The sequence below is a fragment of the Anabas testudineus genome, chromosome 13 (genome assembly GCF_900324465.2).
Source record: "Anabas testudineus chromosome 13, fAnaTes1.2, whole genome shotgun sequence".
Classification (NCBI taxonomy): domain Eukaryota; kingdom Metazoa; phylum Chordata; class Actinopteri; order Anabantiformes; family Anabantidae; genus Anabas; species Anabas testudineus.
This window is the reverse complement of record NC_046622.1, coordinates 4,602,292-4,617,456: the sequence shown is the minus strand read 5'-3', so window position 1 is coordinate 4,617,456 and position 15,165 is coordinate 4,602,292. Positions and strand designations below refer to the sequence as shown.

Genomic DNA, 15,165 nt, shown 5'->3' with positions numbered 1-15,165 from the left:
TAGTGTGTGGGTCTGCTGTATTAGCAGTATAAGTACATTCCTCCTGAGGTGTAAGTAACCTATGTTTACAAGTACTTTAAAGAGTGGGACGGAGCTTCAGCATCTAATGGAGGCTTTTAACATTTCATAATTCAGATAAATTTATAATTAAAGGCAAAACAAAATGGAGATTCTAAAACACCCTGACATTTTAGTTGTCAGCCCACACAGTTTGAAATGTTCACATTTTTCTCATATCCATTGTTGACAGTGACTCACTAATTGCTTCTCTCCTTCTTTCGTCTCGCATCATCTGTCTTTACTTCAAACAACTGTGAACTTAAAAGACTTTTGCCTGGAAAGTAAGAAAAATGCTCACAATAACACGAATATACTTCAGACACTAAAATGCATTTGTTCACTTAATAGAAGACCTGCTATTTACTGTATATGAAAACTGGAGGTTAAAGGTCACGAAAGCCTGAATCTAAACAGCAGTACATCTGCTATAAAGGTTGGTGGGGTTTGTTTCAAAGGTTATTATAAATCTACTGTTACACATGCTTTTCATGTTGTGTGTGCTTTGTGTTACTCGGGATTCAGGAGTCTATTTTAGCTCCTTAAGAAGAATCTGACATATGACCGTCTGCTACAGCAACAACAAAATACAAGTAGTATGATTTACTGTTAAAATAAAAGCAGCACTTCTGTTAAATAAAGTTTTAATAAACAAAACTATTAAATTCGATTTAAATATTACTGATTTGTTTTAAAGCTAAGAGCGGCCAATAAGCTAAAAACCTTTGAATTTCTGCTGTTGGCTAAAACCATCAATCAGTCTGAGGTCATGTTTACAGTTCATAATGAATACTGGGTTGGAACCTATACAGCTCTTTCTGCGACAACAATACTTCATCCAGATGGCATCCCAAAGTACAAACCAAGCTCAAAAGCAAAAAATAAATAAAAAAATAAAGATAAAACAAACACACAAACAAACAAACAAAAAAATCAATGCTCTCATCTTTACAAGGCTATAAATTGCTTGGGAAGCTTGGTAAATAAACACTAATGTGATGTTTGTCAGTGAGTAACTTTTCCTCATCAACAAGTATTGTTACTGTAGTTTGATGTATTTCAGTTGTTGTAAATACACAGACTGAGATCTAAACCAGACTTGAAGTCTGTGACCACTTAAATGAATAGTGTCAGTGACGTGCTCCCATTCCTGCTCTGACTCTAAAGCTGTTGAATGTGGATCAATACCTAGCTGCAGTTGTCTGGATGTGCTAACAGGACCATCAATAATGGATGATCTTTTAGCTCTGGCATTAAGAGAGCCCCGACCATATAAAAAAACAACAACAACAACAAAAAAAAAAACACTACACTGCCTCATGTTAATGCTTTGTTGCTGCCAAACACTAAGGAAATGACGACACCTAAAGAACTGAAAGAAGCCCATCATGAACATCATAATGGTTTGTTTTATTTTAATAAATCAGGTAGTAAAAGGTAGTAAATTCTAAAGTTGTAAGGTGAACACCTTATCATTTAAACTAAATAAAATACTGACTACTTTGCTTTTTATAAATAACATTATTAGCATGCCTACTGCTGACCTTGGGCTTTGACAGCACTACTGAGTGAAGGGCTCGTGTGAGATGTGGTTCACATAGCTGTATCCCGAAAGTAGAACATTTTAGTTATTCATTTCTTATTAAGTTGCAAAAATACTGCACTGAAATATTTGATTTGATTTGTTGGTCACAGTCATTGGTGATTGATCCATTAAAAACAGTTTGATATGTTTTTGTTATCTAGTAATAATTAAAGTGTTTTAAATGAACATTGGAGGCGGAGGTACAGTGTGTGATTTCAGCTTATACACCAGCAGAGATTATGCAGGCAAAGTATTGTTGCTGCTATACCTCAATGGAATCATATGCATGAATACAGTATTTAACATATTTAATTTGTGTAATGCTCAGAAAATAGACCTGGGAGAACAATTTTGTCTTTACTTTCTATTTATATGCATTATTTAATAAGTTTGGGAATCGCCACAGCGATTCGAGCCCTCTGTTCATTAGTGGCTTCTGCAGGAAATATTGCTCAAGCAGCTACAAAGAAACCGCCTCTCGTAAAGTGATCACAAGACCAAGTAGCAAAGATAAATGGAAAATGCATCAGTAGAAAGGAAGATTAATGAACAGCTTAAATTTTTTAACCTTAGGCAAGCACTACAGGCGTAACCAGGGTTAACGTGTACCAGGTGGTGGCTTCTGGGTTGTTTTGAATTCAGTCCTTTAATCGACTTTTTAACTTACTGTGGCAATGGCACAGTTACTGCTTATGTTGTAACAGAATCAAATGATTTAAGATTAAATGACAAATACATTAAAAACATAAATCTGGTATTTTGCTCCAGCAGACAGTGCTGTATAAGTAGTGACATTAACAATGACTGAAGGCTTTCCAGTTTTTATGGTGCTCTGTGCAGACTTGTAGTCATGTAATTGCGAGCCATATTACACTGATTACAGTAAATAACACCTCACAGTAGTTATTGATGCAGAGACATGCAGCAGTAAACCAGATTAGACTACATCTGAGAAGAAAAGAGAGGAAATAAGGAATAAAAAGTAGGCAACTTTGCTGGGTGTATATGAAGCAGAGTCTTCATTGTCCCCCAGATATTTCATCGTACACTTCTACATCTCCTCTGACAGAAGCAGGGATTTGGTGCATTCCACTGTGTGTGTGGTAAAAAAGAGCTGCGCTGTCCAGGGAAGTAATAAAAGGAAGGCATAACTTTAATAAAGTCTGAATCTGAAAATATTATTTACCACGTGAAGCGTACCCATGAAAAAGGAAAAAAATAGTGTATTGCAAGTTAAAGAAGTAAATAAAAAAAGAAAACAACCTACTTTTGAAAAATCATCCCACTAACCCACTGCTTGTACAGTCATCCTAACATACAGCCTTCTAATTTTATTATACTGTAGTCTGCTATTTCAAGCTATTTCAAAAGTAGTTGACCTGCTGCAATGATTCTTCACACAGCAGGCAAGCACAAGGGTGTAACAGAAAGAACAACTGTTATGGTAGCATGTGCCTGTGCAGGTTTTAATCAAACCTGTAGAGAGTAAAGCTCTGACCACCCAGCCAAGACATGACTGGATGGAGCAGCTACTCCAGTTAGTGTCCAGTGTGTGAGACGTGATAGAGGAGTATGGCTGTCAGTCACCACATAGCAGAGCCCCTTGGGTGCTGCCTTTATCTCATTTCCAGGGCAACCACATACTACCAAATTCCATCTGCTGACAACCCATGACAAAATACAGGCAATGCTGCAGAAAAGACACCCGTTCTCCTGCAAAAAGCTGAGGTACATTTTTATTTCAGTAGCTCAGAGCATGAATTAAATGAGTCATGCATTTATTGTACGTATTATATCCTTGTGAGTCTGTATAAACTATTATTTTACTATATTTAAATGCTTTTTCTTTGCTGTTGATAGTAAAACAATAGCGTACGTAGACAGTAAGGATGTACAACTCAGTACAGTCGCAGTCACACAATGTGATTTTTCCATCACAGTCGAGTTCAACACATAACCCAACAGGTGTAGTCTGAATAAGTCTAAATTAGAAGAAGGATGTTAAAGTTAACAGCAACATCTGGGATGGTGCAGGTACAGAAACACGTCTGCCAAACATAACTGAATGGAGACATGTGTTTGAGTTGGAGGATGAGGGACCAGAAAAAAGAAGGATCATCTCAAACTTAGGTAAAGCTCAGCATCTCAAAGACCGATTTCCAGTTCTGTACAAAGAATTCAAGGTGAGAGTTTCACTTAATGCGATATTAACAAGAAGTCGATGAAATGTCAGCGAACTGTGCAACAGCTGCATTTGTTGGATCAATGAAGGGTACACAAAGGGTAACGGTAGCTTGTTTAGGTTTTAGTAATGTGACAGCTAATAACACGAACTGAGTGCTGCGCATAAGCAACGTTTGCCAACACACACGGTGTGTGCACTGTGGGTTTCTTTGAGCTGTACCTGATAATTGAGGTCTCCTGTCAAGCTTACTTAGACTACCGTACCACTGTATACAGCTACAGTGGTACTGAAAAATAACAGCATCTACACTTTTAGTGCAGTTTATTACTTTATGACTGTGTGATACAGTCATTAGCTAAACATTCCTACTCACGGATTTTAACCTTTAAAACAACAAAATACACCTAATTTCCAGAAATTACATTTAGTTAAATTTAGAAAATACAATTAAGTTGGTCAGTAAATGCACTAAAAACCTTTCCTTGGACTTCTGTTAAGTTAAGTTTAGAGTTGTTATTGCATTTTCTGGAATGGGGTTTATTTTTTAAAAATCAATGTTTTATAATGCACTTTGAACACATTTAGACCTAAATTGCAAGGATATTATTTTTAAAAAGTGAGAGAAAAGCTTACCAACAGAGACCAGGCATAAAGCTGACAAAACTAGCGTTTTCCATATGTTTTTTCTTCCCACTACACAGCCAGAAACATTTAGCAGCACACTCAGAACATATCTAAAGTATTGTAAAGTATTGTACTGTATTTTAAACGGTTCACTCCTACATGCTGAAGTGCAGCACTTTCAGCTCTCTGTGGTATGTGACAATGCTAATTACTAAACAGCATCTTTGTTGTGCTTTCACTCCTGAGAATAGTTTGGGGGGATTTTAATGACGTGCTTTAACACAAATTACTGCAGAAAAGCTTTTAAAACCTCAAGTCATAGGCATAAATGTGTTCCATTAAAAAGCAACAATCTGTACAATGCAGAATTCATCTTCAGCTTTTGCTAAATGGCTGCACATTTACTCTTCCCCTCAAATGACGGAGGACGCTCTCAAGGTATTTTCTGTTTAACATTTACGACGCGCATTCCAGGCATCACTATCTTTGTCTTTGACTCAGGAAAACTAACAAAAACAAAAGAATCCTTCAACAGTACACTAGTTTTGTAGTAACAGCATATTGTAAAGAAACACCCTGTCTACTTTATCTCGTCGGCGAGCCACTGCTGATTTCAGATGAGAAGGTCTTCAAAGGGGAATGCTTCTATGCACCCTGCTTAACAAGAGACACAGAGATCCCTTTGATGCAACAGTAGGGTGCATTGTGCCACTTTGATTCCATTTGGAGGGATCGTAATGGGGGAGTGGCCCTTCAGGTAAGGCCTCTTCCACCTGCTCACTTAGATTTGCCTGTCAGCTGCCCAGCAGGGGAGAAGTATAACCGTGTGAAGAGAACCAAAGAGACCAGCCTTCGCACTCCCGGTGCATACCGAACGTTTCCCACCGCCAGCTGTTGCCTGAAACAAAGTCATACCTAGTAACTCTGCACTCGCTGCTGTAGCAGTAGTAGGCAGTAACTGTAAGTGACAGTTGGTCAACCTGTGAACCAACACTTGAGCATCAGAGGATTTAATATAGACTAGATGAATAAAACATGAATGTGAGTACCACAAGATATCCAAAGTCTCTGGGGTCCAGAGAGACAATCTCTGTCTCATATGTTTTGATAGAAAGATATAATTAATACCCTACAGTGATCCTTTAAAATCATCTTTCAGATATACCTATGTTGGCTAATAGTCAAACATTAACACTTAACTAGTTCTCTGATGATCAGAATGATCCTTTAAAACCTACCTTTTGCTGCACATTGCTTTAATTAAACATCCTCAATCTCATTTGTTGAAAACAACTGAAGAGGTGGAATGAACTCACACTGGGCCTCTGTTATGAGACTGATGCAATGCTACAGTCTATTCTTTAGCTCTAAAGAAAAAGATCAGAGTTATTAGTCGTGCAATTCGGCTGGAATGAAAAAAGTCAGTCAAGCCAGCCTCCACCATTTATCACCAAGTCTACAGCCTTTAGACTGAGTTGAGAGATTTTCTTTCAGGAGACACAAAGGTAACACATCTGACACAACTTGTGACAGAGATGAACTTACCTCTGAAAGAAAAAGCGCCCAGAGGAAGAAGCAGAATTACACATTTGAGGAGATGGTTGGCACTGGGCCTTTCACAAGTAAGCTTGTAGAAAACATTTAATTTATGCAAAGTATCTTACTCAGTACAGTTTAGAAAGAACATGCTTCAATTTGAAATAAGCAAGAGGTGTTCAAAACTAATTTAAACCCCCGATTGTCCAAACACTTTCTAATGAAACTTGGCAACCCATGGGGCCAGGCACTGGAGACTTTCTAATGTGCCATCCAAATCTGAGTTTAGCATCTGCGTGGGCTGATCGACATGCAAATTCACCATCTTTTACCACACAATCTCTTTGTTCATCACAGAGCACGCTCATAAAGTGTGTCATCCAAGTTTATCTGAGTTATTTTTACAGGTAACTAACACAAATCATGTGTTTACCAAAGCAAAATTTGCTGCAGGACTGTGTGACTCATTTGATCTTAAAATACTAATATTACATTTCGGGAGACTGCACCTAGGCTAGGAAACAAACACTGAACTCTTTTTGTTTTTATTTCATTGCACAGGTAATATTAAATTATGGTGACTTTCATTAATGTGGGGAACATTGCATTTCATCTACATAGCAGAAAAAAGACAAAAGTGCAAATAAACCGAATAAGGAAACAATAAATATTTCCAGCTGACGAGAATGAGTGCATTTTTATTGTTGTGGAGGAGAAACACATCACCATCACCTTATCCTTTTCAGTTTGAAGAAGCAACAGAAGTACCAGCGTGCAATGCCAGGCAACTGTAAGCATGAGAATGGTGTGCTCAGTGTGACAATCACTTTGACTGACAGAACAGCAACAGAGTACTTCAGAACAGACCTCAATCTGGCGTCTAACACATTTCCCTGCACAGTCTGAGGGGAAGCAGCTTTTAGGAATACAACGTCTAATCCTTTTATCAAAATTTGTCCACAAAAACAGCCGAGTTGCTCGCACTGCTGCCTGCGCCGTGCTTACCTCTTCACTCTGCTTTATTGCTAAACAAGTCGCATAATGTATTCCGGTATTTCATTTCCATTACATGAGTTCAAATTCATCAAAGTAGTCAAAGCAGCAGCAATATATTATAAATGGTATAATCCTGCAACACACACACAGCCTGTTTTACAGTCACAGTTCGAAACGCACACACACACACATGCTGAAGCAGAATGATGTCAGGCCAAATGTTATCTGAGTGGGGATGGGGGATGGTTATACAAGCATGTTTACAGGACATTTCCTGTGGCTGAGCCTTGGGAGCATCATCTGTCCTCAGACAAACAAACACTCAGAGTTCCCAACACTGAAAGCGATTGTGAAATCACTTTTGACAAAACGTCTTCCCAAATCATGTTCTTATTTAATAAAGGAACTAATCGCAGCCTTTTTGGTCGTAAATACCTCATACGCGTGCAGTCACAGTTGGAACAAAAAAAAAAAAAAAGATGGTGTTTACAGACTTGGTAAATACTGTAGTTTTTTATAATAACAACCCCCATGCGTGTCAACCATTCATTACTGCATCTATCCTGGGGAGGAAGTGTCATTCTGTAGCCGGTGAACAAGCGTGGGCACGGGGTGGTGGCAGAGACACACAGTCAGCTAACATAATAATAGGCTGTCTTCTACTGTAGACTGAGCTAATGTGGTTGCATTTATTAGGGCTTTATGAAAATTACATGCTAGTGAGATTCATGAATCTTCTGTAAAATAATGTTGGTTTTCAAGAAGGGTTTGATAAGAACTTTACAGTGAAATTACTAAAAAATGCACAATAACACTTTGGATTTCAGTCATACAAAAAATAAATACAAATTTTAAGCTGCAGAATTGCACAGCAGACAGATGCAGAGCAGTGGTTTGGCCACAAATACCCTTAAGTACATGCTCTACCTGCTACGAGTGAGGAACAAGCAGTTGGTTTGTTGTTTTACAAATTTCTACACATTATGTGTGAAGGACACAAGCCATTGCCCAGAGGCTGCCTGAGTGTGAGCAGGTCTCTGTGGATTCCTTCACTGCACTGGGACCAGCTTTACAAACACATTTATCAATGTCATTAAATTATGGTATAGCAAAAAAAAAAAAAAAAAAAAAAAGGTACTATGAAAAATAATAGTTTGTGGTTCTCTGGCAGCGCTTGGAACAGTGTTAATGACGTCACCTGTAGCCAAGTGAAAGAAAGCTGTAAAGCTTGTCCTGTGGATCAAATGACACACTCCATCGTGCGCAGTCTCTTAAAGCAAAAGGTCAAGCAAGCCAAAAAGTCTAAACTATTTTTCTTGGGAGCTGGCCAGGAAATCCACAGCTAAAAGGTTAATGAATTTTAGACTTACAGTACATGACAGGTGGTGAGAGGGAGGACTGCAAAGGGGAAGCTCACGATGCTCTGTGTCTGTGTGATCCAGTACAGTAGCGCACTGTGAAATTTACTTACATGGTGAGGCCAAAAGCAGGAGAGGACAGGAAATAGCGTGGGCAGAATTTTTAAGCTCGGACGGCCAGGGGGCTCATGGCACTAGTCCACAAAGTTGTAAACTTAAGAATGTTTCATCAAATTTTCACTGTTTTAACCAAAGTCACCGTCCTCACGCTCACTGCAGCCAAGCAGCATCCTCTCTCCTCAGCTGCCTCCTTCATTTTCGCCTGCAGTCATAAAAACAATATCAGCCAACTTTCTTTTTTTTTTTTTTTTGACGTCCACCCACTCTCTCAAACCGTCTGGACACTGGATAACTCCATGATTTTGCAGGTCAAGGTTGAATCACATTGAGCTGAATGAGGTGGATCAATTTGTGTCTCACTTCATTTCACATACACATGAATGAGAAGTGAATTTCAGTGTGACTGCACCTTCAGACAGAGAGGAGCTGGCAACTCTCCCTGGACCTGTTGAGGAGTAGACGTCTCCCTCCTGTTGTCACCAGGCAGAGCACTGTGTTAGACCGTTAGAGAATCCAGACTGAAATCCACCCACAACCTTTCAGACACTTCCTTGTCTGTCTGCTCCTTGTCTCTGCTTCATGGGGTTGTCAGTACAAACTAACATGGCATGCTTATTTTATTTTGGTAGCTTGCACTAGCAGGTGGGACAGTCATTTGTTTTGGACCATTAACATCCAGCACATGAATCAGCTGCGTCCTTTGTTTCTGCTTTGTTTCTGTATTTTAGTCACAGATCACGTATGTATATGGTAAGTTATTAGTTTCCAAACTGAAAACATCAAGAGTTACAATGAAAAAAATACTAATCTGATTTTCAATGTTGTTTTCTTCCTATAGATAGTTTCTATATTATTATCTCTGCAGTGCTTCAGATATCTCTATTAACTTTTAATTGAAATGTGTACTGTGAACTCAAATTTGAAAAGATTATTGTTCAGTTAGACGTGAGAAAAATGCTCAACTGTTTTCCTGAAGTAACAAAATGAGTCAGTTATTGTCTTATAATAACATAAATATAATAATAACAATGTTTATCATCATCATTACCACTATTATCAGGTCTTCTATTGAAGATTTGAACACATTGAACACAGTGGGATATGTGTGATCATGTTGGACACTGCATGTTTTGTTTTATACTGCTCCTGTATGTCCCCAAGTACAGTGGCCGCCTACATGTATCCCAGTATGTATGTTCCAGGGTGTAAGTTATTATTATGGAGCTTAATGTAGATTTGATGTAGCACAAAGCACAGTCCAATCACAAAATCAGAGTCAGAGGGAAATGGCAAAGGCTAGGGTACACAGGGATCAGGCCCACAGTCCACAATCCAAAAGGCTAGTCAGAGACAGAACAGGGGGAGAGTCAGAGGTCTAACCAGACTTACAAATCCAGATGAATAGGCAAAGGCTAAGATCAGGTTTAGGTCCAGGGTCTGGTTAACGATGCAGGTGGGTCAGGAACAAATGCTGGAGAGTGGCACAATCTGGCAGGGGAGTGAAGTCAGGGAGGTGTCTAAATAGAAAAGGGAAACACAGGTGGAACATGGAGCGGACAGGTGAACCAGATGAGTAATCAGAGTGAGCAGAGGGGAGAAACAGAAGAGGAAATGATCCATAAATGGCAGAGACTGGAGAAAAAGAGAGAGCGAGAGCAGGAGCAGAGAAATAATAAAAGTGGGACAAGGACAGGGATCGTGAAAGCTACTCACCTCTCCTGAATGGTTTGCAGTTTGCATCAAATGAAATATAAACTGTAGGCTAACTTACATAAATGTGGGTTATTATGTTGGTGTTTTCATGTACACTTTTGTTTCAAGCGGTGTGTAAACAAACTTATATGCACCACATTTACAATGTACAGTATCATTTATTTGCCTCCCAACTGTGGTTTCCCCCACAGTACGCACAAAGAGATAAGTAGTGGCTTTCATGTATTAAATTACTGCAGTCAGATGGAGGAATTAATAAAAGCCAGCAGTTGTTATTTACACCAGGTGTGAAGAGAAAGTGCCGGGCACAGGGAGAAAGGCGAAGTGATTTACAGCTGCATCTGTGGACAGATCTTAGTTGCATCTGGAACTAATAAAACACACTGTAAGAACCAGAAACAAATTTAAAATCTAGTTGGTTTGGGAATATTTAGACCATTCACCTCATTATGACCATGAATGGACACATTATAAAGGGCATACAGGTATTTTATGACTTCAGGGTTTTCTATCATGTACCTAACATAAAGAAAAGAGAAACATACAGCATAATACATATTGATGAATAATGTATATCTAAAACACAGTAAACAGCTTCTATTTCCTCCCCATAACCAAGTCTCTTTACTGCTTCAATATTTCAGTGACCATAGAAAGTGCTTTAAAATCTTATTACATTTGCCAATAGTACCTGATTAATCCTAAGAAACAAAGAACAATTTCAAACCACACAGAGCTGCACATCACAGAAACACGAATACTCACTTCACAGTACTGTGGTTATACACCTAACTGCAAGTGCAGTTTCAGTAATGCGTAGTACTGTTTTACAAGTAATGTATTAACATCAAAGTCAACCTCGGCTTAACAGGACTCATTCACGCAGACAGATGAATTATGGTCCACTATTCGATTCTGAAACATGACGCGATTACTATTTTTAAAAAAGGGCCCATTAAAGGTCGTCTGTTAATGTCACCATTGATGGCAGGTCATAAAGGGTCATAAACCTCTGTGTCCCAAGTTAAAGACCATCAATAATTTACTTCCGTCTTTCGCTTCCTGTGCTCTCATTTCCCCTCCCTGGCTGAAACTGGGCTTTCCAGTTAATGGACTGACCCACTCACTGCACAATTAGAAGACAACCTAAAATTCCTTGTAAACAGCTCGGTAGTTACACAGTTTATTTTTTATCACTGGTTAAAGCAATGAGTCTCAGAGCGCTCTGTCGTATTCAAGCTGATTTTAACAGAGGCAGACGTGAGAGGCAATACTTCTTATGTTACCCTCCTGTGCAAAATTGTTGAGCAGCATGGACATCATGAAAGCTAAAAAATGTCTTGTAAGCTACAGCTTACAATGCCTATGGGTTGACTTTAGGAGAGCCTAGATGTGGTGGGACCTGGAGGGTGGAATCCTAAAGGGCCTTAGCTATGCACTTTCCTACATCAATAACCCAATCAAAGGCTATTAAGGTCTCAAATCACTTGCCGCTATCGTATATGTGTAGTACAGCCTGCACCGTTAAAGTCTTATACAGTATTAAATCGTTTGCATGGACCTTTGACATCCTGCTACAGTGAGTGTCCTCACTGTGTGAATAAACCTCTGAGCAGGGGATTCTTGTCCAGCTGTGATGCCCAGCCAATGGACAGCTTACTTCCTGCAAAAAGGTATGAAACAGGTTTGACCTGGAGCTGCAGTAGGAAATACTAGATCCCTTTTAATACAGTGGAAAGTCATATTGATCCAAAGTGCTTCTCCTTTTTATTTAACACCAAATGTACAAATAGTATAGAAACATGTTACTAAAGCAGGAAGCAAGAAAACTATGTGGAACCAGAATGCTATCCTGAAACTCTGGTTAATGATTGAAGTAGCTCTGAGGCAGATACATCATAGGAGCAAATGAGGAAACCAAGCAAGACCCAAAAAGTCCCCCTGAGTTTCTAACTGGTGTACTTCTGTATGTTGTTGTCGAGTCCACCCATCTTACCATCATGATTAAAATCTAAAATGCCAGACTGGATTCTTGAGAGATTTTGTGAACTGTGACGTGCACGTCATTGTCCCATTTTAATAAGGAGTCTGATTTGGCCAGGGGGAAGTTGGTGCTGATTGCCCCATGAAGTATCATTTGCGTTGACAACACAATCATTTTTTTTTTGTTTTTTTGAATTTATAATGTTCTTTGATTACAACTCACAACACAACGAGCCTCAAATTGAGCGCATCGTCGTTTACACCCACATTCCTGAACATCTCAGACACAAAGTAATTCACAGTCACATAGACACGCAAACATAATGTACCCTCTGTTAAGCTGGATTACCCCTGTCAGGAACTCCTAGGTGGCACCTCGGCTTTGGTGTCGTGACCACAAGAGAAGCAATAAGTAAAGTGTGGCAAAGAAAAGCGTCAAAGTATAAAAAGAATTATGCTTCACAGTAAAGGTTGACAGAACCATGCTAGGTCGACCTGTGAAAAAAATATATAACACAGAGTGATGGGCCAGTGGGTGCACTACAACACACTGCCTTGGCCTTTCTATTTCAAGCCGGCTATTTTCCATATTTATAAGCCTATATTTCTAATCTTTCCCCATTTCGCAGACACACGTCTGACGTTAACAGACCAAACTCCCATCCCTACAGGGACACAGCAGAACAGGAAGCCGGCCTTAATCACAACAGAGGAATGTGAGTTGGAAGATGGAATTTGAGAGGACAGTGACCCCAGACCAAAGTGCTGGCATCCTCATTGTGACAGTCGTACAGCCCTCGATCCTGCAAGTATTAAAGTCTGTCCATATGTTCTGATAGGTGACTCTGAGCCTGACAGTGAAATCCTATTTGATTAATAGAGTTAAGTTAAAGCAAATTCAGATCCTGCACAAATGATTCCCATATTTCTGGTCACGGCCTTGTGATTGGGTATTAGAGAAAAGAAAATCCATTCATATTGTAGAAACAGTTGTGACTCTGGTCTTTACTTTAGGCTTTGCTAGACAAGCCTCTGCGTGCAGCAGGGCCAGTGGGGGCAGACAAAAAGCCAAGCAACGTCCTGGAATTACAACAACTTGGAATAATGAATCATGTGCGATTGCACAGTCTCAGAGTCTTTCAGCAGAAATATAAACGTTTCCCAGTCAGAGACCACAGGCTTATGCAGCTCCCGGTGGTGCTGGTTCAAAGAGGGACGGGACCAGCAGGCACCAACACGGCGGACTTAAATAAGCTGTAATGAATGCATCATCTAATTGCGAGTCGCCTGTGGGTTTCAGGTAGTTACAGTTATTAAAGATTATTTCTGGACCCGCAGGAGTGAAAAGGCCACGCTGGGCTACTTACTCTTGAGCGCAGTGATGAGCGTATTCCCATCCTTGATGAGCTCTTTGATGAATTTATTTGTCCGCTCCAGCTCTATTTCATGGCATTTGAGACGCTCCCTGAAGTCCGGACTGTCCAGAAAAGAGTCGCTGAACTCCAAAGTGGGGAGTCCCATCGTGGCTCAATGACAACTTTGCCTTTTTACACGCTTTAACTCAGCATAGAAACGCGTTTACTTTTCCATCACGTAGCTCCGATGTGACTCTGGCGTCTCCAAAGCAAAGTACCAAAAAAAAAAAAGTTTCCTGCTCCGCTTACTTTCTCACTTCCGCTTTGATTTTCTCCGCTTTTTCGGCTGCAGTTCCAAAAACCAGTGGTCGTGTGACTCCTGCTGGTTAGTTTTGAACACTTTACAACAGTTTGTAGGCTCCAGGAGAGGAGGACTCGGTCCGGGTCTAACTCAAGAGCAGTTTGAGGAACTGGGTTCATGCGTAAAGTTGGATTAAAGCTCCATTCGGCTTCAGTTCACACTGAACAAAGATAAATCAGACTGAAGACACGTTTAAGTTTATTTTCAGTGTAAAAACTAACAAACCAAACAATCAACAACAACAACAACAAAACAAAACAAACAAAAAAAGCATCACACTCATTTTATGACAAAGTATTGGCCACCATGTCTCCTGCCAGTCAGCCTCAATATGCTGGTGTCCATGTGTACACTGATTCTGATGACGCTTTTAAAATATCCCAGACCTGCCAAACACACTCTTCTTGGCAGAATTTAGTTTCTGCTTCACATCCAAACTATGCAACACAAACAGTTGAATGAGCTGTGATAGTGCGTTTCACAAATTCACCAAATGCACCGTTTTCTCTTCCACCCTCGTAGCTGTGCCTCTGCCACATCTCAGATCTTTCACTAAACAATGCCAGAGAGCTTAAGCCTTTAAAGTTGTGAACTGTATATCGTGTAGAAATTATAAACAACATCGCATCATGCTGGAATAAGTGAAGGTTTGAGGTGAGGGATCTGAATTAATACCTTGGTAAATGGAAGTAATTAAACTCGATCTTAATTGGAGTCAGAGGAATTTGTCACATTTTCTTCGTGCAGCAGGGAGGGATAGTGGTAATGATGTCGCACTCCAAATGAGTATTTTGGTAGGCATGAAGCAGAGGCCCTGTCACCAGTGGCACTAAGTCTTTTAGACAACTCTTTCTGTGCATGGTGCTTTAGAGGGCCGGGAAGAGGCTTTATCTCTGAGCAAAAAACAATCTCCGTGGAGAGGCAGCATGTTGCAGCACTGGCTAGATCCAACACACACAAGTGAAAATGCATTAATTATTTAATGCTATCAAGAGGAGACCATAAGCTCTGTGAGAGGAAATAGGCTATTGCTTAGTGCCATTTGGAAGGCAGACTTGTTCTTCCTTGATAACTAACCAGCAATGTTTTCCTAATAAGATAGATGGTTTGACTCCAGGTAGCGGAGAGATAAATCATCGGAGACAGATAACCTTCCTGGGCAGTGTTGCTGCAGCTGAATTGTTAGGGTGTGTTAACATCATATTCCAGCAACAGCCACTAGGCCTAAGGTCAAAACAGATTTCACTAAATCTCACTTTGTTTATCACTTATTGTACAGTTCTCATGAAGTA

At 39.8% G+C, this 15,165-nt stretch overlaps 1 protein-coding gene across 4 annotated transcripts in view; it reads right to left on the bottom strand.

Annotated features, from left to right (window-relative positions):
- Window positions 1-13,798, bottom strand: part of LOC113166711 (rho GTPase-activating protein 42) — a 55,127-nt gene extending 41,329 nt beyond the window's left edge. For 2 of the 4 annotated variants that reach the window (XM_026366832.1, XM_026366851.1), the window contains exon 1: window positions 13,525-13,798. In XM_026366832.1, coding sequence (XP_026222617.1) covers window positions 13,525-13,678 — 154 coding nt within the window. In that variant the 5' untranslated portion in view covers window positions 13,679-13,798. The remainder of the gene's footprint in view (window positions 1-13,524) is intronic. The other 2 variants (XM_026366822.1, XM_026366841.1) reach the window with 1 other exon arrangement.
- Window positions 13,799-15,165: the final 1,367 nt, after the last annotated feature.